We start from the raw sequence: 27987 nt of genomic DNA on the forward strand, positions 1-27987 counted from the left end.
ACCTTATCCATAAGAGTTTTTGTTGAAGTCTCTGCTGTATTGATATGAAATATATATGGTTCTAATTACCTTAGATGAGTGCATGGTGCTGTGGTGTGATGGCACACATGGCTGACACTGTATCAGCAGATCTGAGTTTAAATCTCGGTGGTGCCGTGCTTTTGATTATTTCTCTTTTTTCATGTTGTGGTGGTTCAGTGGTTAGAGTCACTGGGCTGCATCCCGAGGGTCCTGAGTTCGAAACCTGGGAGGTGCCATTCTAGTATCTATGGAAGCTCGCCTTGGTAGATGTCACTGGAACTCTTGTTCTTTGACTTAGTAATCATTGCCAAAATGATCTGATAAAGGTATTTGTATGAAAATGCTTATATTCACTCCATGAAATAGCAGCGCAAGTGAAAACACAGATACTTAACACAGAGTGAGGAAAAATAAATGACTAGCAAAAGTTTTGGCCAAGCCCCTATCTAGAGCCATGGGATCCATAAGTGGGTCTCATCTAAGAAACTCAGAGGACCTGCTGCGCAGATTAAAGGGGATAAGCATGAGGTGCATGAAAATGGCCAGTTATGATGTCAAGTCCTTATTCACACAAATTCCCATAGATGGCGCTTTGGAGGCAGTGTGGAGAGTGGTCATCAACGTGGACGAGGAGGAGTTGCCGCTGCCCAGGGGAGACTTCATGAAGCTGGTATCCATGTGCGTAAACTTTGGTTCATTCACCTTCGAGGGAGAAGAGTTTCTTCAGCACAGTGGCCTAGCAATGGGGTCACCTCTGAGTGCCGTGGCTGCTTGCCTCTTCATGGAGGTCCAAGAGAAGGACCACTACTCTCATATGGTAGGAAGGAGGGCAATATGGCTCAGGTACGTGGACAATGTGCTTATAATCACTCCAAACAGGACAGACCTGGATGACATCAGGAGACAATTAAATAGAAATTTGGGAATGGATGCTAGGAGGAGATTGTATGAAGGAGTGATTATGCCGACAGCACTGTAGAAGGCAGAAACATGGAACATAAGGGAGGAAGAGAGGAGGAGTTTGAATGTGTTTGAGATGAGGTCTCTGAGAAGTATGATAGGGGTTACTAGGCTGGATAGTGTGAGAAATGAGGTGAAGAGGAGAACGGGGGTGGAAAGGGAGTTGGGAGATGGGGTTGATGAAAGAGTATTGGGATGGTTTGGATGCATGGGAAGAATGAATGAAGAAAGATTAGTAAAAGAGGTGTGGAAGGAATGAACATGAGGGATCGACCTAGGATGAGATGGATGGATGGGGTAAAAGGGGCTTTGGGAAAGGGGAATGTTTGTTGAGGAAGGACAGGAGAGGACAGAAGACAGGGGTGAATGGAGAATGGTTGTATATGAATGATGTTGTGATGCATGAGATGGAATGGGTAGGGAATGAGGGTGAGGGAGTATGTCCGAGAAATAATTTGACGGAGTCTGAAGGGATTTCTCCCCATCTTCTTTTCTGCATGAGGGAATGGAGAGGGGGTTTGTCGAATTAATGAAGCAGCCTTGCTGTGGATGTGCTGTGTCTTGTGACACTGCTTCTGACCCAGGGCAGTGGGCGAGATGCAGGGATGACCCATCATCCAGGAGGTGCCAAGATAAGAGGGAGGGAAGAGGGTGGAGGTGAGTGGAGTGTGATGGGGATGGAATGGGTGGGAGTAGTTTTTATGCCTTTGTTTTTGGCTACCTCCCTTACAAAGGGGGAAAAAAGCCTTTGGTGTATATATGTATGTATGTAACATTAACATTATAACCTTGCAATATACAGTACAGTATTATGGTCTATAACATAAAGTATTGATATGAAATATGTATGGTACTAATTACCTTAGATGAGTGCATGACACTGTGGTATGATGGCACACATGGCTGACACTGTATCAGCAGATCCAAGTTCGAATCTCAGCAGCACCGTGCTTTTTCTCATGTGGTTTTTCAGTGGGCTGCGTCCTGAGGGTCCCGGGATTGAAACCTGCGAGGTGCCATTTCAGTATCTATGGAAGCTTGCCTTGGTAGATATCACTGGAACTCCTGTTTTTTTAATTAATGTTCATTGCCAAAATTATCTGATAAAGGTATTTGTATGAAAATGCATGTATTCACTCCATGATATGGCAGCACAAGTGAAAATGCAGATATTTAATGCAGAATGAGGAAAAATAAATTTGAAATAAATATGATCTTATTTCCATTGAGGCTGGTCAGAGGCAAGCGACATGATGTCACTAATGTTCTGCATTCCTTTTCTATTGCGTGTGTAGTCCATTTTATGTAGAATGGGGGGACGGAGAGGGGGGGTCGCTGATTTAATGAGGCAGCCTTGCTGTGGATGTGCTGTAACTTGCGACACTGCCTCTGGCCCAGGGCAGTGGACAAGGTGCAGGAATGACCCATCATCCAGGAGGTGTTAAGATAGGAGGGAGGGTGGAGGGGAGTGGAGTGTATTTAGGGATGGAATGGGTGGGAATGATTTTATGCCTTTTTCTCTTTGGCTACCTCCCTTGTAAGGGGGAAAAAGCCTTGGTCTTTACCTAGTTGTATTTTGCGGGAAGGGGAGCTATGCTCGTGGTGTCCCGCCATTGTATCACGCAGTGTCTAGTTTGCTTTTAAACTCATGAATGGTTTTTGCGCATACTATTTCATTATCCAGTTTGTTCCAAGTGTCCAAAACTCTATGTGGAAAACTGTTTTTCTTCAGTTCTCTTCTATAGCTATGTTTTTTTTATTTTCTTTCCATGTTCTCTTGTGTTTTTCTTGTCCCAGTTAAGTAAGTCCTCTCTATCAAGTATCTTTGTGCCTTACATGATTCTGTAGATGGTCAATAGGTCACCTCTCTCTCCTCTTTGCTCCTGTGTCGGTAACTCCAGTTTATCCAATCTCTCCTCATATGATAGGTTTGCAAGTGCAGGTGCCATTTTTGTAGCTGCTCTTTGGAATATTTTCTTTATATTCTTTTTGGTACTGGAGGACCACAATGTCGCCGCATACTCTAGTCTAGGCCTTATCAATGTACAGTATATGTATGTATGTATAGTCCAGGAGTATCAGGTATAATATTGGCAAAAAGAGGAAAAACATTTTACAAAGCGAACTTTTTCACCATAATCCAAAAACATAAAGTACTTTAACATGCAAAATCTCCCAAATAATCTATTCAGAGCTTAACAAAAAATCACGTCCAAAATATAGGCCACCCTTGTTTTGACATAACGCCTTGATACCCTGAAAGCTCTAGTAAATCTGTATTTTTTTTTTTTTTTTTTTTTTTTTTTGGTAGAGACTATCAAAATACAGATAGAATTTTGGTTTGGAGATACTAAATAAACTTTATATCAGTGAATTCAAACAAACAAGCATAATAAACAGCTTCCAATACAATTTGTGTCATTTATAGTCTAGTCAATGAAAGTTGGATAAGAATTCTTAATTGCTCTTAGTGTGTTTTGTCTTCACTTGAGACATCTGCAGTGTATGCATATGTCTAAGGCTCACAGTTGCAGCACATAGATAGCTTATTAAATGAATAGTTGGATATTTACATCAATAGATAAATAGATTAATGAATACATAGATTGATAAATAGATAAACAATTAAAAATATTAAACAAATAAATAGATGAATAGATAAATGAGTTAAGAGGTAAATAAAAAGATGAACAAATAAATATATGAGGAACTAGATAAATAAATACACAAATAACTGAACAAATATATAGATAAACAAATCAACAAAAGAATAGCCGATTAAAGAATTACTGAATGATTATAAAAATAAGTAAATACACAAATATATAAGAAATTAAGTAGTACCGTATTTATGGTTTACAAATTTCATCTGTACAGTCTGAGAACTTACTTGTTTCTGTTCTCAGACATTAGTAGTCTGAAGTTGAAGTGAAATCTTGATGGCTTCCTATTTACTTAGTTGTAATATACGGGAGGGGAGCTATGCTCGTGGTGACCGTCTTTGTATCTCTCCGCATCAAGTTTTATCTTAAAATCTTGTATAGTGTTTGCACATACTGTTTTGTTGTCTAATTTGTTCCATGTATTAATCACTCTGTATGGGAAACTGTTCCTTTTCAAGTTTTTTCTATAGCTATCTTTTTTCAGTTTTTTCCATGTCCTCTCATTTTACCGGTGTCCCCTTGTTTTACCGTTGTCCCCTGGTTTTACCGTTGTCCCACACTAACAGGTCGTTCCTGTCTAAAACTTCCATTCCTTTCATTATTCTGTAGATAGTCAGCAAATCTCCTCTTTCTCTTCTTTGTTCCAGTGTTGGTAGGTTCAGTTTGGATAGTCTTTGCTCATATGTTAGTTCGGCGAGAGTCGGTGCTAGTTTGGTTGTCGCTCTTTGTAATCTTTCTAGTTTCTTAATATTCTTTTTGGTGCTGGGTGTCCAAAGTGATGCTGCGTACTCAAGTTTTGGTCTTATTAGTGTAGTTAGTATTTTCTTTATCATTTCTTCATCCATATAAGTAAATACCACTTTGACTGACCTCAATAAGTTGTAGGTTTCTCCGAATATTTTATTTATATGCTTATCAGGTTTCATGTCCTTTCCAATCATCACTCCAAGATCTTTTTCAGAGTTTGCTTTTTTTTTTTTTTCTTCTCCAATTCTGTAATCTTTTGATATTCTGTTTTTACTCTTTCCAAATTCCATTATACTGCATTTCTTTATATTAAATTTCACTTTTCAAGGATAATGTAGATGAAGGTGAAACTGGGAAAGGAGATGTGGGTCTTTGTAAGTGCATATGGGCCGGGCAGTGAGAAGAGCATGGAAGAAAGGGAGGCCTTTTGGATAGATTTAAATGAGTGCATAGAGGGTTTAGGAAGAAATGTCAATGTAATAGTACTGGGAGACCTTAATGCTAGAGTGGGAAACGGTCCAATCAATGGAGTGGTTGGGAAGTGTGGAGTTCCAGGAAAGAATCGTAGTGGAGAGTTGATGGTGGAAATGTGTCTAGAAAGAGAGTTGATGATAGCAAATACAGTGTTTCGGAAGAAAGTCAAGCATAAGTACACATGGGAGAGGGTGGTGGAGGGAAGGGTGGTAGATAGAGCGCTAATGGATTATGTAGTGGTAAATAGGATTATGATAGGAAGAGTTAAGGATGTACATGTGCTAAGGGGAGAGGGTGGGGGAATATCAGATCATTTTTTGGTGGAAGGTAAGTTGAGAGTGGAGGATAGATGGAGAAGGAGGAAAGGGACAAAAGGTAGGGAGGTTCTTAGAGTGAACTCCTTGAATGAAAAGGAAAAGGAGAAGGAGTACGAAAAGAAGCTGAAGGAGGAGTGGGAGGGAGTTAAGGATAGAGCAGAGATGGGTGTGGAGGACGAATGGGGATGGTTCAAGGAGGGAGTCTTAAAGTGTGCAAGGATGGTGTGTGGAACAAGAAGGACAGGAGGAAATAGAAGAAAGGGTAGTGAATGGTGGGATGAGGAAACAAAGAAGGTTGTAGAAGAGAAGAAGCGAGCATTCACAGATTGGTTACAAAAGAGGACAGGGGAGTCATATGAGACGTACAAAGAAAAGAAAAGAGAAGTAAAGCAAAAGGTAAAGGAGGCAAAGAGGAGAGCAGATGTGAAATGGGGTAGGAGTATGACAGAAAATTTTGAAAGTAATAAAAAGATGTTTTGGAAAGAAATTAAGAGAGGAAGAGGAGGCGAATCAAGTAGGGAAGAAAAGGTAAAAGGTACAGATGGAGAGTTGATAATGGAAGAGACGGCAGTGAGGGGAAGATGGGCAGAATAATTTAGGGAGTTGCTGAATGTGAAGGAGGATAGGGAGGGAAAGATAGCTGCAGTGGGAAATACGAAGAAAATGAGAGTGATGAGTGAGGAGAATGGAGGAGAAATAAGGAAGGATGAGGTGAAGGCAGTTGTAAAGATGATGAAAGCAGGTAAGGCACCTGGTCTGGATGGATGTCATGCAGAATGTCTGAAAAAGGGAGGTTCAGTGATGGTGGACTGGTTGGTGAGATTATTTAATGTTTGCTGGAGAGAGGGTAGAGTACCGGAGGACTGGAGTAGTGCCTGTATAGTTCCTCTGTACAAGGGAAAAGGGGACAAGTGTGAATGTAGTAATTTCAGAGGGATTAGCCTGTTGAGTGTAGTAGGGAAGGCTTATGGGAGAATCTTAATTGAGAGGATTAGGAGAGGAACAGAAGGAGTAATTGGTGAGGAACAGTGTGGATTTAGGACGGGTAGAGGTTGTGTAGATCAGATCTTTGTGGTAAGACAGATATGTGAGAAAGCTATAGGAAAGGGGAAGGATGTTTTTTGGGCTTTTATGGATCTGGAAAAGGCTTATGATAGGGTAGACAGAAAGGCACTGTGGGAGGTTATGCAGATTTATGGGATAGAAGGAAAGCTTCTGGGAGCTGTCAAGAGTTTTTATGTGAGTAGTAGAGCATGTGTTAGGATTGGAAATGGAGAGAGTGAGTGGTTTGAAGTAAAGGTGGGACTTCGTCAAGGATGCGTTATGTCGCCCTGGCTGTTCAACTTATACATGGATGGGGTGGTGCGAGAGGTGAATGCTAGGGTAGTGAGTCAGGGATTGGAGATGGTTAAAGAAAATGGAGAAAAGTGGGAGGTGAGCCAGCTGTTGTTTGCAGACGACACTGCGCTTGTGGCAGGGTCAGAGGAGGGATTGAGGAAGCTGGTGGCAGAGTTTGGGAGAGTATGTGATAGAAGAAAGCTAAAGATAAATGTGGGTAAAAGTAAGGTGATGAGATGTACAAGGGGTGAAAGTGGCAGTAGACTGGAAGTGAACATTAAGGGAGAGCGACTGGAGGAAGTGGATAGTTTTAGATACTTGGGTGCAAGTGTAGCAGGAAAAGGTGGAGTGAAGGTGGAGGTAGAATGTAGATTGAGAGAAGCGAGTAAATGCCTTGGTGGTTTGAAGAGTGTAATGAGGAATAGACATTTGGGAATGGATGCGAAGAGGAGACTGTATGAAGGAGTGATTGTGCCAACAGCACTGTATGGGGCAGAAACGTGGAACATAAGAGAAGAAGAGAGAAGGAGTTTGAATGTGTTTGAGATGAGGTGTCTGAGAAGTATGGTGGGGGTTACTAGGCTAGATAGAGTGAGAAATGAGGAAGTGAGGAGGAGAACAGGGGTGAAAAATGATTTGGGAGATAGGGTTGATGAAAGAATATTAGGATGGTTTGGACACATGGAAAGAATGAGTGAAGAAAGACTAGTAAAAGAGGTATGGAAGGCAGATGTGGAGGGAGTGAACATGAGGGGACGTCCTAGGATGAGGTGGATGGATGGGGTGAAGGGGGCTTTGGGGAAGAGGGGAATGTCTGTTGAGGAAGGAAGGGAGAGGACGGAAGACAGAGGTGAGTGGAAAATGGTTGTATATGGATGATGTTGTGACTGCATGAGGAGGAATGGGCCGGGGGGTGGGGGGTGGGGTAGTATGTGTGAGTAATTTTTGACGCAGCCCGAAGGGATTTCTCCCCGTCCTCTCCTTATATGCAAAGGGGGACGGAGAGGGGGGGTCGCCGATTAAATGAAGCGGCCTTGCTGTGGATGTACTGTGTCTTGCGACACTGCTTCTGACCCAGGGCGGTGGGCAGGGTGCAGGGATGTCCCGTCATCCAGGAGGTGCTCAGATGAGAGGAAGGGTGGGAGGGGTGTGGAGTGTATTTAGGGATGAAATGGGTGGGAGTGTTTTTATGCCTTTCCCTTTTTGGCTACCTCCCTTGGAAGGGGGAAAAAGCCTTGGTATATGTATGTATGTATGTAAATTTCACTTCCCACTTTTGAGTCCAATTCCATATCGTGTCCAGATCTTGTTGCAATGAGTTGCAATCCTCTTCCGTTTTTACCTTTTTAAGTAATTTTGCATCTGCAAAAAAATTCATATAGCACTCCACGCCTTCATTCATGTCATTAATGTATACGGCGAACATGATCGGGGCCAGTAACGATCCTTGCGGGACACCACTTTTTACTTCTTCCCAGTTGGAGAATTTTTCTCTAATTACAACTCTCAATTTCCCCCCAATCAGGAAGTCTTCCATCCATTCCAGTAATTTTCCTCTGATTCCACCCTTTGATTCTATCTTATTTATTAATTTCTTATGAGGTACCTTATCGAATGCCTTTTGCAGGTCCAGGAAAGCACAGTCCGCCCATCCATCTCTTTCTTGTATTATGTCTACTAATCTTGAGTAAAAGCAGATCAGATTTGTTGTACATAATCTCCCTTGTCTGAATCCAAATTGATTTGGGTTCAGTATAGATTTTTCTTCCAGGTATTTAAACCATCTGTTATTGACAACTCTTTCACAAATTTTTGCTATTGTGCTTGTTAGTGAGACCGGTCTGTAGTTAGATGGATCTTCTTTATCACCTCCCTTATAAATTGGTACAATGTTTGCCATTTCCCAGTCCAATGGTACTTTTCCTTCTTTAAGTGAGGATTTAATTATATATTTTATCAGTTAATTCTTCCATACATTCCTTCAGTATCCAGTTTGCAATCCCGTATGGGCCATGTGATTTTCTGACATCAAGGGTTTTAATTTGATCACAGATTTCTTTTTGTGTTACGTTTATTTCTTTCATTGCTGGGGATAATTCTCTCTATCTACACTGTTAGGTGAGTTTTCTATTGTGAATACTGATCTGAAGTGGTTGTTCATGATTTCACCCATTTCCAGTTCTTCTGTATATTCCTTTTTATCTTGGTGCAGTTTTTCTATTTCATGTTTGTTTTTCAGTTTTCCATTTACATATTTGTAAAATAGTTTGGGTTCTTCCTTACATTTGTCTATTATCCTTTTTTCATAATTCCTCTTTTCATCTCCGTGTATTTTTACATATTCGTTTCTTAGTTTGATGTATGTTTGCCATTTGCTTTGTTTCTTATCTCTTTTCCACTTTTTCCAAGCTTTGTCTCTTTTTTCCTTAGCTTCACTACATCTTTTGTTGTAGCAGCTCTTTATGTATGCCTTTTCCATTTTTTGTTGTGGTACATATTTGTTCACTCCTTCATTATAAATTTCTTCTAGTATGTTCCATTTTTCTTCTATCCCTGTATCTTCGTTTTGGAATTTTTCCCCAGTTTGCATTGTGAAAGAATGTTTTAAGTTTCTCAAAGTTTGTTTTGTTATACATAGGTCTTCCTATTTTATGTTTATCATTTTTGATTTGGTCCATTTGTTCTTTCAATTCCATTTCAATTAGTACGTGGTCACTTTTTCCTATCGGAGTTTTATAATCAATTTTTTCAATAATCTCAGGTTCTGTCGTAAGTATTAAGTCCAATTTTGAGGGTTCTTCATTTCCTCTGTATCTAGTATTTTCTCTAATCCACTGGATCATTGTGTATTCAATGGTCAAGTCAAGGAGTACATTGCCCCAGTGTTTCTCTCCCCCCTTCACTGTCATTTCTTCCCAGCATATTTCTTTTGAATTAAAGTCACCCATAATAACTGTATTTCCTCCATCTTTCAGTGTTTCAATTAATTCATCCTTTGTATCTTCTAGTAACTCGGAATGATCCCTTTCTGTCCAGGCTTGTGTTTTAGGAGGTACATATACCACTACAAATTTTCTTTTCTTCATTTGTTTACCTTCGACTTGTACTATAATTGATTCTACATTGTATTTTCCTTCAGTTATTTTTGTTACACTCAAATCTTTCTTAGTCAATATTAGAACACCTACGCCCTGTTTGTTCTTTCTATTCTTTGTCCAACAGTTGTATACACCTTGTCCCACAGTGTGGGGTGTTAGGGTGTACTTTAATTTGGTTTCTACAATTCCCATTATGTCTGGTTCTTCTGAGACTAGATAATCATTTAGTTCGTTTATTCCTGAGATTATTCCATCATATTTGTATAAGCTATTTTTAGTTTCTTTTCTCCTCCTTCCCTTCTGTCTTCTTTGTTTCCATTTTCCATATATATCTTTTTCTCAGCCTCATGTCTATCACTCTCCAAAAAGACTCCTCCTTTTCCTTTTCAGTTCTATTCTCATTCCTTTGATTCCCCTAAGTTCTTTTTCTTTCTCTTTTTCTTCCTCACTCATTTCTTTTTTTATCCAAATACTTTTGTACTGTTCACTGTTTGCTAATCTTATTGTTCTAGATAATATTTCTTCTGCGCTTGATTGCAATTTAAGTTTAACTTTTAGTGGTCTATGCTGTTTATCTTTAGAGTACCTGCCCATTCTATGGGTTTCCTCGATTTCTCGGTCCCAGCATAACTCATCTGTTTGTAACTCTTTTAGTATTTCTTTGGCAATCTCTTTTTCCTCCTTTTCTTGAGAGAAGCATCTGGTACCAGTGCTGAAGGTAATCTGACGTTCAGTTGACGAAAAGCAGTGTCGTTTGGCAGGGACTCTTACGTGTTCATAAAAGCTTCAAATTCTCAAAGTTCCCGATTTATAAACCAAAATTACATCATAGGTTTAATAAAATAAAGAGGGAGGGGAATTTAATTGTTTCTTAATTAAAGTTACGATAGTGTGGTTCGCAGTTTCAGGAAAGGTTCCTGAATCGAAATTAAACAAGCCTTGAGGGAAATTGCCGTAACTTAAGGTAAACAATGCAATTCCCCAACAATAATTACCACAGGCTCCCTGACAACAAAATTAAAGTGTTTAAGAAATGTAACACTTTTGAGCAAAATTTACAACAAGTTTTTGAGTGCTAGAGACTCTACTAGGTCTCTAGAGCCCAGGGCAGTCTTACGAGTTGGCCTCAAAGAGGTAGGTTCCAGAGAGACACAGTCATCTTGTAAAGAGTTAACCTCCTCTAAGTCTGAGGCCTCTTCAAAGGGTTCCAACTCTCTAGCCTGAACATTAGGATCCTTTGGCCAAGTATGAGGTGGCAACAACAACCATTCAGGTCCATAAATCCACCAATTGAATTTTTCCTTGAACACCTTAGCACTACAAGGTTTAGTTAGGAAATCAGCCATATTATGTTCAGAAGGAACATAAGTAAAAGAAATAGGTTTGAACTTGGCCTTGAAAATTTCCAAGAGGTTGGAAATTTCCTTTTAATCTATTATTAACAAATATCATTTTCTTAGGAACCTTGTTGGTCAGGATCCAAGAAAGGGCAACTTGACTATTAACAAAAAGAAACACAAATTCAACCAGTGGGGCAGATATCAGTCCTTCCTCAAAAATAGTGCTGAGGCATTTCAAAGAGAGAGAAGTTGCCATAAGCTCCAAAGACAGTAAAGTTCTTTGTTTAATAGGAGCCACCTTGACCTTGGCAAATAGAAGAGAGGTATTAGACTCCTTTAATTCTCTTCTTTCTTGCCCTACATAGATGGCACATCCATACGCTTCCTTGGAAGCATCAGCAAATACAAATAATTTGAGGGGAGATTCAGAACAGAAAGTTTTCCTTTTAAAGGATAGGTTATTAACCTCCCTAAAATTTTCACATAACTTGTTCCATCTAGCAAGTAACTCGCTATCTAATTTCCAATCCCAATCCACCATCTTTTGGCACATCTCTCTAATAACATGCAACAGCATCAGGAGAGAAAAGCCCTAAAGGATCAAATACAGAAGACAAGGAAGACAAAACTTGTCTTTTGGTTGAGGCATCTTTGTCAAGGGAAACATCCTTGATTCTCAAAGTATCATAATCCTTATTATAAATATATCTCAACACTTTTACCTCTTTATTCCAAACTACTTCTTGATCAAGAACAGAAAGAACAGAAGTTAAGTTGCATGTCTACTCCCTGAGAGGTAAACCTCCATTGAGCATGATCTCATTAATCTTCTCGACCATAGCAGGGAGGGAACAAATACCAAATTGTCTACATCAAATTTATCCTCAATTAAGGAGACAGTTAGAGTGTCAGGCTGCAAAAAAAGATGGTGTTGGATAATAAAATTCAGAATGAAAGGAGAGCGAATGAAGCCAAAAATGATAGTATTATACCTACTGGTCGTTAATCCTCCTAAAGAAACAGAATCTGTTACGATCAGCCTCATCCTTCAGACGGATGTGCAAGAAGGCTTTCATAACATCAGCCAAAATGACATAATTACTGGTTCTGAAATACAACAAGAGGGAGAGGAGGTTGTTCATTAATTCAACTCCCGGGAATACAGCTTTTCCTACTTTAAGAGATCAATTGAAAACTGTCCTTATTCTAGAAGTGGCAAGATCATCATCCTTCAACACATGTCTATAGGGTATGAAGATTTGTCCAGGGACTCTTTTAGTTACTGGCTCAATAATACCCAAGGCCTCTTGCTGGTCAAACACAGCTTCATATTCCTCTCTAAGCCCCTTTTGCTCAAGTTTGTCATAAACCCTTTGGGCCACTGCAAAGGCAATCTTCAGATTAGAGGGAACAAGGTCCACCAAATTCTTTTTACCACGGGATCTTCACAGAGTAGTGTCCATTCTTGAAGGAAATGGACTGTTTAAATCTATCAAGTTCCTCTTTAATGCCAATGGACTCTAAAGAATAGAAATTGTCAAGACCATACTCTACATTAGAATTAATAAAGACTTCCTGCAAAGGTTCAAATTGAGAACTTCCAGGTTCTAAACAGAAGTTGACAAGTAACCTTTCCTTGCCTAACCTTCTGGGAGGAAAGTATTTAACAGTCCTTTTAGACAGAGAAAGGGAAGTACTCTTCTCAGGTTTTAGAGAAATTCCATTGGTCTTGAAAGAGGAATTATAAAAAACGAGAATCTCTATGATATTCCTCTAAGCAATTAAATGAATCCAATCCAAGGTCAGAATTTGGTTTTACCCTTAGAGGCCTCTCCTTACATTTGAAACTATCAACATTTTGCATTTCATTAGAGGGCATTTCTGGAATCCCCCTTATCATTCTCTTTAAGTAGAAAGGCTTCTCACTAGGAGGGATATATTGAGTCCCACGTATGGAATGAAACCATCAGCAAGTTTGATAACCTTGCATGATGGGCTACCATATAAGGGGGCACTTTCAATTGAAAAATGTTTAAAGTTTTGAAGAATATCATTTCCTATGATGCCTAAAACATTCAGTTGATCTCCCTTCACTTTTGGAAAACTAGGTGAAACAAAAAAATTGTGATTATTTATACTAAGTAGTACAGAGGATAAGGAAGGAATTTGTAAGGACAAGTTGAATCCTTCTATAGCAAAAATCAAACTAAACAAATTCATCCCTTAGGGGAGTTTTAAGTTAGCAGTGTAGTTAAAACTTCTTTTATTCATTAGAGGTAAACCAAAGGAAGAAACTAACTTGTCCATAGGAGGACTTAAACAAGGTCTGACTCCGTCCTCTACAAATTCCTTGTTAATAATAGAAAACTGGGCTCCAGTGTCCAACAAAAAGAGACATTGGGCAGTTCTCTTGCCTCTGCTAATAGGAAGGGAAACCAAAGGAACAATGGAATTGGATAGATTATGAAAATTAAACACTTTACCTTCAGAAAGTGGTGACTTATAAGCCATAGGACACATGGCTCCATGGTACTCAGGTTTGTTGCAAACAAAACATTTGTAAGGCAGAGCAGCCTTTAACCCGGGGCATTCCAAAGAACCATGTCCATGATTAAGATATCTATTGCACAGTCCTAATTGAGCTGCTCTAACTTTCCTGTCCTCAAGGGAAATATATGAAGTACACTTCAAACTAGCATGGTCGGAAGCAGGGCAAAATCTACATCTACTGATAGACTTCTTAAAGGAATCTGAATTGACCTTAAAGGAGCCACCAACTCCCATACAGGAATCAAGAGTTTTTTTCAAGGAATTTTCCTCGAAAGCAAGGGAGCTGGTAGAAAGACTTCGTTTAGGTTTGACACTAAGATCATCTGATCCCATTTTAAGTCTAACTAAAACTGACTGGTAAACTTCCTTGAGTTGATTAAAATTGGGGTAATTTGAATTAATCACTCAAGACAGTTCAATTAAGAAAAATTTAGGTAACTTATTTAAAATTAATTTACTGATCAAAAGAAGGCCCTCGCTTCCTGGCTTAGTGAAATCTACTCCAATTCCCTTAAGGTCTTGTAGCTTGGAATCTACAGACCTAATGTAACTTTCTAGGTCCCTTAAGGGTGAGACCTCCGGTGCATTGATAATGGAAATCAACACCTTGTCCAGTAATTCCTGTTTTTTTAAATACAACTCATCAAAAAGAAGGAATGCAGAGTCATAATTTGAATCATCCACTAGTACATTCTCCACAAAATGGAAAGCCTCCCCTCTGAGATATCCCTTGAAATAAATTTACTTCTGACTGTTAGTCAGATTGGGGATACCAGCTAAAGCATTCAGAAAACCCTTTTTAAAATTGAAATAAGCAAATGGATTGTTGGAATTTTTCTCAAAATTTTGAAGAACAATAGGAGGAAGAAGTTTTATAGAATTAACAGCAGTAGACTTGCTAGATTTTTCACCAATTTTAGAGTCAAGAACTCCCTTTAACTCTTGTCTCCGTTCCTTAAAAGCAGACATTTCAAGAAGAATGGACAGGCAGTAAGCCCTGGATTTTTCCATATCCTCGTCCTTTTCTTCTTCGAGGAGTAAGTCGAAATGTCATCATCTAAATCTTGTATTTTTGAGAGGAAATGCTCAATCTGAATTAACATGTTGTCAAGGACGGAAATAAATAAAGAGTCAGACTGTGAATTTAGAACCTTAAAGTCCTTAGAGATAAGGCCCTTTTTATGACCTCTCTGTCTTCGGAGTTTTTTCAAAACCTCCAAGTCAGACAAGGATTTATTGTTGCTAGTCATATCGAAGCGGCAACCCCAACAAACTCGTCACCAAATACACAAGAGTAAGACAGTTGTACCAAAAACTGTCTTGCAAACTAAGCAACAATTAAGACAGAATTTAAGAAAAAATCATCAATTTGGTTTAAATACATGTTTAAATTGAAAGAAGGCAAACAGATCAAGGGAAACCACGACAATATAACAATAGAGGCCACCAAGTTGAAGGAACAATTCGATGAATTTCGAAAGTTCTTGAGAATAACAAAGTCTCCTTAGCCGGCAATTCCCGTCAAAGAAAATAAGGTCATCAAACGAGGAAATTACTAAAACTGAACAAACTCGGTACAAAGAACAGGAAACCGGACTTCGTAACCAACTATCGTCACTTTAATAGCAAAAGTTGAAAAAGTCAGCAAATAAATGAATAAGTAAATAAATAAAGAAAATAATACATGAAGAGATGAATATATAACAAAGATCAAAGAATAGATTTATAAAAGAATAAATCTAGGAATGAATATATGAAAAAACAAATATATTGGTAATTATCATGACTATATACATCTATAATTTATTATTCGTTATTTATGATATACTTTATATTATATACTAATTGTAATTCATAATTTATTACCTATTATTTATCATTCACCATTTATTATATTTTATCTAATATTCATTATATATGATTTATCATTTATTATATACTGTTGATTATTTATAATCTGGAACTTATTATTTATTATCTATCATATATTATTTGTTGTATATAATTTAATATCTATTATTTATCATGTACATTAAGAGAAGCAAGTAAGTGCCTTGGTGGATTAAAAAAGTGTAATGAGAAATAGACATTTGGAAATTTATTTACCTAGTTGTATTTATTTACCTAGTTGTAATATACAGGAGGGGAGCTATGCTCATGGTGACCCATCTTTGTATCTCTCCGCATCAAGTTTTATCTTAAAATCTTGTATAGTGTTTGCACATACTGTTTTGTTGTCTAATTTGTTCCATGTATTAATCACTCTGTATGGGAAACTGTTCCTTTTCAAGTTTTTTCTATAACTATCTTTTTTCAGTTTTTTTCCGTGTCCTCTCGTTTTACCGTTGTCCCACACTAACAGGTCGTTCCTGTCTAAAACTTCCATTCCTTTCATTATTCTGTAGATAGTCAGCAAATCTCCTCTTTCTCTTCTTTGTTCCAGTGTTGGTAGGTTCAGTTTGGATAGTCTTTGCTCATATGTTAGTTCGGCGAGAGTTGGTGCTAGTTTGGTTGTCGCTCTTTGTAATCTTTCTAGTTTCTTAATATTCTTTTTGGTGCTGGGTGTCCAAAGTGATGCTGCGTACTCAAGTTTTGGTCTTATTAGTGTAGTTAGTATTTTTTTTATAATTTCTTCATCCATATAAGTAAATGCCACTTTGACCTCAATAAATTGTAGGTTTCTCCAAATATTTTATTTATACATCAGGTTTCATGTCCTTTCCAATCATCACTCCAAGATCTTTTTCAGTTTGCTTTTTTATTTTTTCTTCTCCAATTCTGTAATCTTTTGATATTCTGTTTTTACTCTTTCCAAATTCCATTATACTGCATTTCTTTATATTAAATTTCACTTCCCACTTTTGAGTCCAATTCCATATCGTGTCCAGATCTTGTTGCAATGAGTTGCAGTCCTCTTCCGTTTTTACCTTTTTAAGTAATTTTGCATTATCTGCAAAAGAAATTCATATAGCACTCCACGCCTTCATTCATGTCATTAATGTAAACGGTGAACATGATCGGGGCCAGTACCGATCCATGTGGGACACTGCTTTATACTTCTTAGTTGGAGAATTTTTCTCTAATTACAACTCTCATTTTCCTCCCAATCAGGAAGTCTTCCATCCATTCCAATAATTTTCCTCTGATGCCACCCTTTGATTCTATCTTATTAATTTCTTATGAGGTACCTTATCGAATGCCTTTTGCAGGTCCAGAAAAGCACAGTCCACCCATCAATCTCTTTCTTGTATTATGTCTACTTATCTTGAGTAAAAGCAGATCAGATTTGTTGTACATGATCTCCCTTGTCTGAATCCAAATTGATTTGGGTTCAGTATAGATTTTTCTTCCAGGTTTTTAACCCATCTCTTTTTGACAAAAATTTTTGCTATTGTGCTTGTTAGTGAGACTGGTCTGTAGTTAGATGGATTTTCTTTATCACCTCCCTTATAAATTGGTACAATGTTTGCCATTTCCCAGTCCAATGGTACTTTTCCTTCTTTAAGTGAGGATTTAATTATATATTTTATCAGTTAATTCTTCCATACATTCCTTCAGTATCCAGTTTGCAATCCCATCTGGGCCATGTGATTTTCTGACATCCAGGGTTTTAATTTGATCACTGATTTCTTTTTGTGTTATGTTTATTTCTTTCATTGCTGGGGATAATTCTGTCTCTCTATCTACACTGTTAGGTGAGTTTTCTATTGTGAATACTGATCTGAAGTGGTTGTTCATAATTTCAGCCATTTCCAGTTCTTCTGTATATTCCTTTTTATCTTGGTGCAGTTTTTCTATTTCATGTTTGTTTTTCAGTTTTCCATTTACATATTTGTAAAATAGTCTGGGTTCTTCCTTACATTTGTCTATTATCTTTTTTTCATAATTCCTTTTTTCATCTCTGTGTATTTTTACATATTCGTTTCTTAGTTTAATGTACATTTGCCATGCTAAGAGGAGATTGTATGAAGAAGTGATTGTGCTGACAGCACTGTATGGGGCAGAAACATGGAACATAAGAGAGGAAGAGAGAAGGAGTTTGAATGTGTTTGAGATGAGGTGCCTGAGAAGTATGATAGGGGTTTGGCTGGATAGAGTGAGAAATGAGGAGGTAAGGAGGAGAACGGGGGGTGGTAAGGGAGTTGAGAGATAGGGTTGGGATGGTTTGGACACATGGAAAGAATGAGTGAAGAAAGACTAGTAAAATAGGTGTGGAAGGCAGAAGTGGAGTGAGTGAACATGAGGGGGGACCTAGGATGAGAGGGATGGATGGGGTGGAAGGGGCTTTAGGGAAGAGGGAAATATCTGTGGAGAAAGGATGGGAGAAGACAGAAGACAGGGGTGAATGGAAAATGGTTGTATATGGATGAGGTTGTGATGCATAAGGTGGGATGGGGTGGGTGAGGTAGTATGTGTGAGAAAAATTTGATGCAGCCCGAAGGGATTTCTCCCTGTCTTCTCTTTTTCTGCATGAGGGGACGGAGAGGGGGGGGGTTGCCGATTTTATGAAGCGGCCTTGCTGTGGATGTTCTATGTCTTGCGAGACTGCTTCTGACCCAGTGCCAAGATAAGAGAGAGGGTAGAGGGTCGAAGGGAGTGGAGTGTATTAGGGATGAAATGGGTGGGAATGGTCTTTATACCTTTTTTTTTTTTTTTTTTTGCTATTTCCCTTGTAAGGGGGAAAAAGCCTTTGGTATATGTATGTATATATTATTTCCTATTATATGATAATTACATACATACATATACCAAAGGCTTTTTCCCCCTACATGGGGGGTAGCCAAAAAGAAAAAGACATAGAAACCACTCCCACCCATTCCATTTCCTATGTATTCCACTCCTCTCCACCCTCCATCTTATCTTGGCACCTCCTGGATGACGGGTCATCCCTGCATCCTGTCCACTGCCCTGGGTCAGAAGTATGATAATTAAGCAGTGTCGCATTATAGGATAATTAAGAAATTAATAGTTATTATTTATCGTTTATTATATATTTATTAATCATTATGTATATGCAGGTTACATACAGCTGATACTTTAGGGTCTATATGGGGTGCCCCTACAGACCAGAGTCACACATCATTTTGTCTTTGATAGAGGAAATCTCTGTTTGTAGAGAAATGATGATACTTTTATTATACTGTGACTGTCCCTCTGTTATGCTGTCTCCCCACCCCTTGTTACTGTCCTGTACCATTTCTCTGAATATTCATTTCCTTTTTTCGCCTAACCCTGTGGTGGGGGAAAAATGCTACCACCAAGTTGTACAAGGTGACATACTCGTAATGGGACGGGGATAGAACTAGGAATCCTGCTACCTGTAGCCCCATGGATGTGTAAAGATGAGAGTAAAAGAGAAGAGATAGCCAGTATGTTTATGATAAAAAAGATGGATGTGTTGGTATTGAATGAAACCAAGTTGAAAGGGAGGGGCGATTGTGAGTTTGGGAGTGTAGTTGGGAGGTTCTCAGGAGTGAAGAGAGGACGAGGGAGAGAACGGGTGGCTATACTCGTAAGTGAAGAGATATGTAAGCATGTAGTGGAGTGGAAGGAGGTTTCTTCAAGGTTAATGTGGATGAAGGTGAAGCTGTGAAAGGAGATGTGGGTTTTTGTAAGTGTAATGAGAAGAGTGTAGAAGAAAGGGAGGCTTTTTGGATGGATTTAAATGAGTGCATAGAGGGATTAGGGAGAAATGTCAATGTAGTTGTACTGGGAGACCTTAATACTAGGGTAAGAAATGAACCAATAGATGGAGGGATTGGGAAGTGTGGAATTCCAGGAAAAAATTGTAGTGGTGAGTTGATGGGGGAGATGTGTCTCGAAAGAAAGATGATGGCATATAAAGTGTTTCGGAAGAAAGTAAGTCATAAATAAACATGGGAGAGGGTGGTGGATGGAAGTATGGTAGATAGAGTGTTAATGGACTATATAGTAGTACCCAAGGGTATAGTAGGAAGAGTTAAGGTTGTATATGTTCTAAGGGGAGAGAGTAGGGGAATATCAGATAATTTTTTGGTAGAAGGTATGTTGAGAGTGAAGGATAGGTGGAGAAAGAGGAAAAGGGCAGAAGGTAGGGAGGTACTTAGAGTGAACTGCTTAAATGAGAAAGAAAAGGAGGAGTATAAGAAGAAGCTGAGAGAGTGAAGGATAGCGTAGAACTAGGAGAGGAGGAATGGAAATGGTTCAAGGAGGGAGTTAATGAATTATTAGATGAATAATTAAATACACAAATAAATAAGAATTTAAATGAATAGGTAAACAGGTACACAAACTGCTGAATAAACAAGTCAGCATATAAATTAATGAAAAAAAAATGATTGATTAATCATTAAATAGAGAAAAATAGATAAATATATATATATAAATAGACTTTTCAATAAATTTATATGTTGATGAATGAATAAATAGGTAATTAGATAAATGAATAATTAAAGATATTAATAAACAAACTGAAAAATGAATAAATAAGTACCGTACATACATATACCAAAGGCTTCCCACTGCAACTACCTTTCCCTCCCTATCCTCCTTCACATTTAGCAACTCCCTAGAATACTCTGCCCACCTTCCTCTCACTGCCTTCTCTTCCATTATCATCTCTCCATCTGCACCTTTTACCTTTTCTTCCCTACTTGATTCGCTTCCTCTTCCTCTTATAATTTCTTACCAAAGCATCTTTTTTATTACTTCAAAAAATTTCTGTCATACTCCTACCCCATCAGCTCTACTCTCTTCCTCCTTTATCTTATGCTTAACTTCCTTTCTCTTTACTTTGTACCTCTCATACAGTTCCCTTGTCCTAATTTATAGCCAATCTATGAAAACCTGCTTCTCTTCTACACCCTTCTTTGCTTCCTCATCCCACCACTCACTACCCTTCCTTCTATTTCCTCCTGTCCTTCTTGTTCCACACACCATCTTTTCACACTTTATGACTCCCTCCTTGAACCATTCCCATTCCTCCTCCACTCCTAGACTCTATCCTTCACTCCCTCCCACTCCTCTCTCAGCTTTTTATACTCCTTATCCTTTTCTTTCACACATTATGACTCCCTCCTTGAACCATCCCCATTCCTCCTCTACTCCTAGACTCTATCCTCACTCCCTCCCACTCCTCTCTCAGCTTTTTATACTCCTTATCCTTTTCTTTCTCATTTAAGGAGTTCACTCTAAGTACCTCCCTACCTTCTGCCCTTTTCCTCTTTCTCCACCTATTCTCCACTCTCAACTTACCTTCCACCAGAAAATGATCTGATATTCCCCTACTTTCTCCCCTTAGAACATATACATCCTTAACTCTTCCTACCATACTCCTGGTCACCACTATATTGTCCGTTATTGCTCTATCTGCCACCCTTCCATCTACCACCCTCTCTCATGTGTACTTTTACTTGACTTTCTTCCTAAACACTGTATTTGCTATCATCTCCTCTTCGCATCCATTCCCAAATGTCTATTTCTCATTACACTCTTTAAACCACCAAGGCATTTACTCGCTTCTCTCAATCTACATTCTACCTCCACCTTCACTCCACCTTTTTCTGCTACACTTGCACCCAAGTATCTAAAACTATCCACTTCCTCCAGTCGCTCTCCCTTAATCCCTCTATGCATTCATTTAAATCTACCCAAAAAGCCTCCCTTTCCTCTACACTCTTCTCACTACCAGGCCCATACGCACTTACAAAAACCCACATCTCCCTTCCCAGCTTCACCTTCATCCACATCAACCTTGAAGAAACCTCCTTCCACTCCACTACATGCTTACCTATCTCTTCACTTACTAGTATAGCCACCTCTTCTCTCCCTCATCCCCTCTTCACTCCTGAGAACCTCCCACTTACACTCCCAAACTCACACTTGCCCCTCCCTTTCAATTTAGTTTCACTAAAAGCCAACACATCCATCTTTTTTCTCACAAACATACTGCCTATCTCTTTCCTTTTACTTTCATCTGTATCACATCCACACACATTAAAAGACCCAAACCTTAGGATACTCGTTGGAAAACTCCTAGACCCTCTTATGCCTTTACTTTTTAGGAATGTCCCCTTTGGGCCTACAGGTAGCAGGATACCTAGTCTTATTCCCGTCCTATTTTTTTTCTCGCTTTTTATGACTCAAGTGGGAATACTTGGTGGCAGCATTCTATTCCCCCACTACAGGGTAGGTGAAAAAAGGAAATGAATATTCAGAGAAATGGTACATTACAGTAACAAGGGGTTGGGGGACAGCATAATGGAGGGACAGCCATAGTATAATAGAAGTGTCATCATTTCTCTATGAACAGTCTTCCTGTATCACAGAAAAAATGATGTGTGGCTCTGGTCCGTAGGGGCACCCCATATAGACCCTAAAGTATTAACTGCATGATACTTTGCCACAATAACATGATGTATTATATACTGTTGAATATTTGTCATTTATTTCTTATTATCTGTTATATATTGTTTGTTATATATATTTTATCTATCATTTATCACCTAGTATTTATGTATAATTACTTATAACATGTTATTACTTATTGTTTAATATCTATCAAATACTTTATATATTATTGATAATTTATTATATATATCTTATATATTATATATTATTATATAATATATACATACATTACCAAGGCTTTTTCCCCCTTACAAGGGAGGTAGCCAAAAAGAAAAAGGCACAAAATTATTCCCACCCATTCCATCCCCAAACACACTCCACTCCCATCCATCCTCCCTCCCATCTTAATACCTCCTGGATGACGGGTCATTCCTGTACCGTGTCCACTGCCCTGGGTCAGAGGCAGTGTCACAAGACACAGCACATCCACAGCAAGGCCGCTTCATTAAATTGGCTACCCCCTCTCCATCCCACCCATGCATAAAAGGAGAAGACGGGGAGAAATCCCTTCGGGCTACATCAAAATTTGCTCACACATACTACCTCACCCCCCATCTCCCCACCCATTCCACCTCATGCATCACAACATCATCCATATACAACCATTCTCCATGCAACCGTCATCTGTCCTCTCCCGTCCTTGCTCAACAGACATTCTCTTCTTCCCAAAAGCCCCCTTTACCCCATCCATCCATCTCATCCAAGGACATCCCCTCATGTTCACTCCCTCCACATCTTCCTTCCATACCTCTTTTACTAGTCTTTCTACACTCATTCTTTCCATGTGTCCAAACCATCCCAATACTCTTTCATCAACACTATCTCCTAACTCCCTTTCCACCCCTGTTCTCCTCTTCACCTCCTCATTTCTCACTTTATCTAGCCTAGTAACCCCTATCATACTTCTGAGACACCTCATGTCAAACAAATTCAAACTCCTCTCCCTTCCTCTCTTCTATTCCATGTTTCTGCCCCATAGAGTACTGTTGGCACAATCACTTCTTCATACAGTCTCCTCTTAGCATCCATTCCCAAATATCTATTCCTCATTACACTTTTTAATACACCAAGGCATTTACTTGCTTCTCTCAATCTACATTCTACCTCCATCTCCACTCCACCTTTTCCTGACACATTCACACCCAAGTATCTAAAACTATCCACTTCCTCCAGTTGCTCTCCCTTAATGCTCACTTCTAGTCTGCTGCCACCGTCACCCATTGTACATCTTATCACCTTACTTTTACCCACATTTATCTTCAGCTTTCTTCTTTCACACACTCTCCCAAACTCTGTCACCAACTTCCTCAATCCCTCCTCCGATCTTGCCACAAGCGCAGTGTCATCCGCAAACAACAGCTGGCTCACCTCCCACTTTTCTCCATTTTCCTTAACCATCTCCAATCCCTGACCCACCAACCTTGCATTTACCTCTTGCACCATCCCATCCATGTACAAGTTGAAAAGCCAGGGCAACATAACGCATCCCTGACGAAGTCCCACCTTTACCTCGAACCACTCACTCTCTCCATTTCTAATCCTGACACATAATTTACTATTCTCGTAAAAACTCTTGACAGCTCCTATAAGCTTTCCTCCTATATAGCTGCAAAACCTACCACAGTGCCTTCCTGTCTACCCTGTTGTAAGCCTTTTCCAGATCCATAAAAGCCCAAAAAACATCCTTCCCCTTTCCAATAGCTTTCTCACATATCTGTCTTTCTTACCACAAAAATCTGATCCACACAACCTCTACCTGTCCTAAATCCACACTGTTCCTCACCAATTACTCCCTCTGTTCCTCTCCTAATCCTCTCATTCAAGATCCTCCCATAAGCCTTCCCAACTACACTTAACACGCTAATCCCTCTGAAACTACAACATTCACACTTGTCCCCTTTTCCCCTGTAAAGTGGAACTATACAGGCACTCCTCAAGCCCTCCAGCACTCTACCCTCTCTCCAGCAAACATTAAATAGCCTCCCCAGCCAGTCCACCATCACTGTACCTCCTTTTTTCAGACATTCTGCATGGCATCCATCCAGACCAGGTGCCTTACCTGCTTTCATCATCTTAACCACTGCCTTCATTTCATCCTTCCTTATTTCTCTTCCATTTTCCTCTTTCATCACGGTCATTTTCTTAGCATTTCCCACTGCAACTATTTTTCCCTCGCCATCCTCCTTCACATTTAGCAACTCCTTAAAATATTCTGCCCATCTTCCCCTTACAGCCTTCTTTCTCTTCCATTATCATCTCTCCCTCTACACTTTTTACCTTTTCTTCTCTACTTGATTCGCCTCCTCTTTCTCTCTTAATTTCTTTCCATAACATCTTTTTATTACTTTCAAAATTTTCTGTCATACTCTTACCCCATTTCACTAAATTTAAATTATTTATAATTTATTACTTATTTTCACTATTCATTATAATGTATTATATAGTAACTATCATTTATTATTTATTTTTATTGTTTATTATTTCTTATTATTGTGTATTAGGATTTATTATTTGTTATTTATTATTTATTATGGTGTATTATTTTTTTTCATTGTCTATTATTTATTACTTATAATTCCTTATTTATTATCTTTAATTATCATTTGTTATTTATTACCTCTTAATTAGTATTAATCATTTATTGTTTTCATTCATTATATTTTTTCATTACATGTTATCACCCATGTGTTTGTTTGATATGCACTGTAATATCTGATATCTATCATTTATTATACCTAGTTTATTATTCATTTCTTATAATTTATCATTTCTTATCTAGTATTTAATACTTATTAAATATCATTGATCATTATAATCATTTATCATAACAAGATTTTATCATTTAATATTTACTATGTTTGCTGGAGAGAGGGTAGAGTGCCGGAGGACTGGAGGAGTGCCTGTATAGATCCACTTTACAAAGGAAAAGGGGACAAATGTGAGTGTAGTAGTTTCAGAGGGATTAGCTTGTTAAGGAGATTGTCCATCAGAAAATCACGAAAATATAAAAAAAAGATACGAAATTCTGAAAATATTTCCTCTAAAAGTTTTGCTCATTAGCTATCTTTTGGCTGAGTATGGATGTTGTTTCTTGATTTTTACTATCTAAAAAAGAATATAATACAATACCCCCCACCCTACTGTGGCTGGGTCATATGTGCTGTGTACTGCATATCACGTTTTCTGTTGTTACATATAATTGCTAACAAAAGAAACTGCGTATTTTGCACAATATTTATGCTTTTGTATGATAAATAATAGCATACGATATGGCAACAGGGACCCGACTGCTTAACGTACTGTCGTACAGTATGTGAACGTGACTTATTCATAGCTTGTCATCAAGTGAGTGAGATGTACTATTTCCTAGAGTTTAATTCTGTGCTAAAGTTGCAGTTCTGAACCACATCTTTGGTTATGAACATGCATATATGCCATCAGCAAGAGGGACAACAACCAGTACTGCCATAAAACAGCTTAGGATGGCAGATAAAGATCGTCTGTCGCCAAAGATGCATCGCACCAAGAAAAGGAAAAGTGCACGCCTGGAACCTGAGCAATATAACCCTGGTGGATACTAACTGGATTCATCATATAAACCTGTAATTAATCAAAAGCTGGCAATAAAGAGTAGAGTGGTGCCTATGATACCCTTTCAACACCATAACATCTTAAATAATGAAAGGGGACCAGTAGCCATGAACAAAAAACTATGATGCTCATTCCTGAAAAACTTGATTTTTGCACATTTAACTTGATTCATATCCAGAACGCCTTCACTGATTTTCAACTGCAAATCCTTTTCGGATTCAGCAGAACTGGGTGAACATTTGGAGGCAGATTTATGTCCTTCTGTCATGGACTAGTAGGATTTTTTCATATATACATTTTTTTTTTCTTTTTCTTTTTTCATCAGCTTACTTTGGGTTTTTTTTTTCTCATAACAGACTGATCAGAACATAATAATTCTGCCTTCATTTCTTCATCTATCTTAGCCCATTATATAGACAAAAAATAATCAGTATCCAGTCAAAGGTCTATCCTCTGAATCAATTTCAACATTTTCAAAAATTACCCCGAAAAAAAAAAATCACAATAAAAAAAGTATAAGCATAAATGACTTGAAAACTTGGTGGCATCTTCTCTGAGACAAGAGAGTTACTAGGAAAAATTTTGGCCACTTTCACCCCATACATGAAACGTTCGATTTTCTAGTGGACGTGCCCTAAGTGTAGTAGGGAAGGCTTATAGGAGGATCTTGATTGAGAGGATTTGGAGAGGAACAGAGGGAGTAATTGGTGAGGAACAGTGTGGATTTAGGACAGATAGAGGTTGTGTAGATCAGATTTTTGTGGTAGGACAGACATGTGAGAAAGCTATTGGAAAGGGGAAGGATGTTTTTTGGGCTTTTATAGATCTGGAAAAGGCTTACAACAGGGTAGACAGGAAGGTACTGTGGGAGGTTCTGCAGATATAAGGGATAGGAGGAAAGCTTCTAGTAGCTGTCAAGAGTTTTTACGAGAATAGTAGAGCATGTGTCAGGATTAGAAATGGAGAGAGTGAGTGGTTCGAGGTAAAGGTGGGACTTCGTCAGGGATGGTTTATGTCTCCCTGGCTGTTCAACTTATACATGGATGGGATGGTGCGAGAGGTAAATGCAAGGTTGGTGGGTTAGGGATTGGAGATGGCTAAAGAAAATGGAGAAAAGTGGGAGGTTAGCCTGCTGTTGTTTGCGGATGACACTGCGCCTGTGGCAGGATTGGAGGAGGGATTGAGGAAGTTGGTGACAGAGTTTGGGAGAGTGTGTGAAAGAAGAAAGTTGAAGATAAATATGGGTAAAAGTAAGGTGATGAGATGTACAAGGGGTAAAAGTGGCAGCAGACTGGAAGTGAACATTAAGGGAGAGCGACTGGAGGAAGTGGATAGTATTAGATACTTGGGTGCAAATGTGGCAGGAAAAGGTGGAGTGAAGGTGGAGGTAGAATGTAGATTGAGAGAAGCGAGTAAATGCCTTGGTGGATTAAAAAATGTAATGAGGAATAGACATCTGGGAATGGATGCTAAGAGGAGACTATATGAAGGAATGATTGTGCCAACAGCACTGTATGGGGCAGAAACATGAAACATGATAGAGGAAGAGAGAAGGAGTTTGAATGTTTTTGAGATGAGGTGTCTGAGAAGTATGATAGGGGTTACTAGGCTGGATAGAGTGAGGAATGAGGAGGTGAGGAGGAGAACAGGGGTGGAAAGGGAGCCGGGAGATAGTGTTGATGAAAGAGTATTGATATGGTTTGGACACATGGAAAGAATGAATGAAGAAAGAATAGTAAAAGAGGTATGGAAGGCAGATGTGGAGGGAGTGAACATGAGGGGACGTCCTAGGATGAGATGGATGGATGGGGTGAAGGCTTTCGGGAAGAGGGGAATGTCTGTTGAGGAAGGACAGGAGAGGACAGAAGACAGATGAATGGAGAATGGTTGTATATGAATGATGATGTGATGCATGGGGTGGAATGGGTGGGGGGATGAGGTATTATGTGTGAGCAAAATTTGATGCAGCCCTAAATGATTTCTCCCTGTCTTCTACTGTTCTGCATGTGTGTGTGTGTGTGTGTGATGGGGGGGGGGTGACAATTTAATGAAGCTGTGGATGTGCTGTGTCTTGTGACACTGCCTCTGACCCAGGGCAGTGGACAGGGTGCAGGGATGACCTGTCATCCAGGAGGTGGTAAGATAAGAGAGAGGGTGGAGGGTATATAGGGATGAATTGGGGGGAATGATTTATGCCTTTTTCTTTTTGGCTACCTCCCTTGTTAGGGGGAAAAAGCCTTGGCATATGTATGTGTTTACTATTTTTATTTATTATCTATTACTAATTTTTCATTATTTATTTTATTAGCTACAAGCGCTGGCTTCACCATGGGCACTTGGCCTGCAGAGCTGCTCGCTTTGCGAGCGGCCAATCAATCATCTCTGTTACTGTGACGTCAGCGTTCTCAGCCAATTAGTCATCTCCGTTGCCGTAACGTCACCACTCTCGGCCAATCAGTTGTCTTCGTTGCTGTGACATCACCACTCTCTCAGCCAATCA

General features: G+C 39.0%; 1 protein-coding gene across 2 annotated transcripts; it reads left to right on the forward strand.

Annotated features, from left to right (window-relative positions):
- LOC143024033 (uncharacterized) lies at positions 1-27976 on the forward strand. 2 transcript variants are annotated; one of them, XR_012966246.1, is made up of 3 exons: positions 1-347; positions 606-864; positions 27796-27976. XR_012966246.1 is itself a non-coding variant. In XM_076182745.1 (2 exons), exons 1-2 carry the CDS (start codon positions 476-478, stop codon positions 27902-27904), a joined length of 498 nt encoding a protein of 165 aa, XP_076038860.1. In that variant the 5' UTR covers positions 392-475; the 3' UTR covers positions 27905-27976. The 2 variants fall into 2 exon arrangements, 1 of the variants encoding a protein (XP_076038860.1); XM_076182745.1 differs by lacking the exon at positions 1-347 and having other exon boundaries at positions 392-864.
- The last annotated feature ends 11 nt before the right edge of the window (positions 27977-27987 follow it).

The sequence above is a fragment of the Oratosquilla oratoria genome, unplaced genomic scaffold (genome assembly GCF_046742065.1).
Source record: "Oratosquilla oratoria isolate Oo_2021 unplaced genomic scaffold, ASM4674206v1 SCAFFOLD83, whole genome shotgun sequence".
Taxonomy (NCBI): domain Eukaryota; kingdom Metazoa; phylum Arthropoda; class Malacostraca; order Stomatopoda; family Squillidae; genus Oratosquilla; species Oratosquilla oratoria.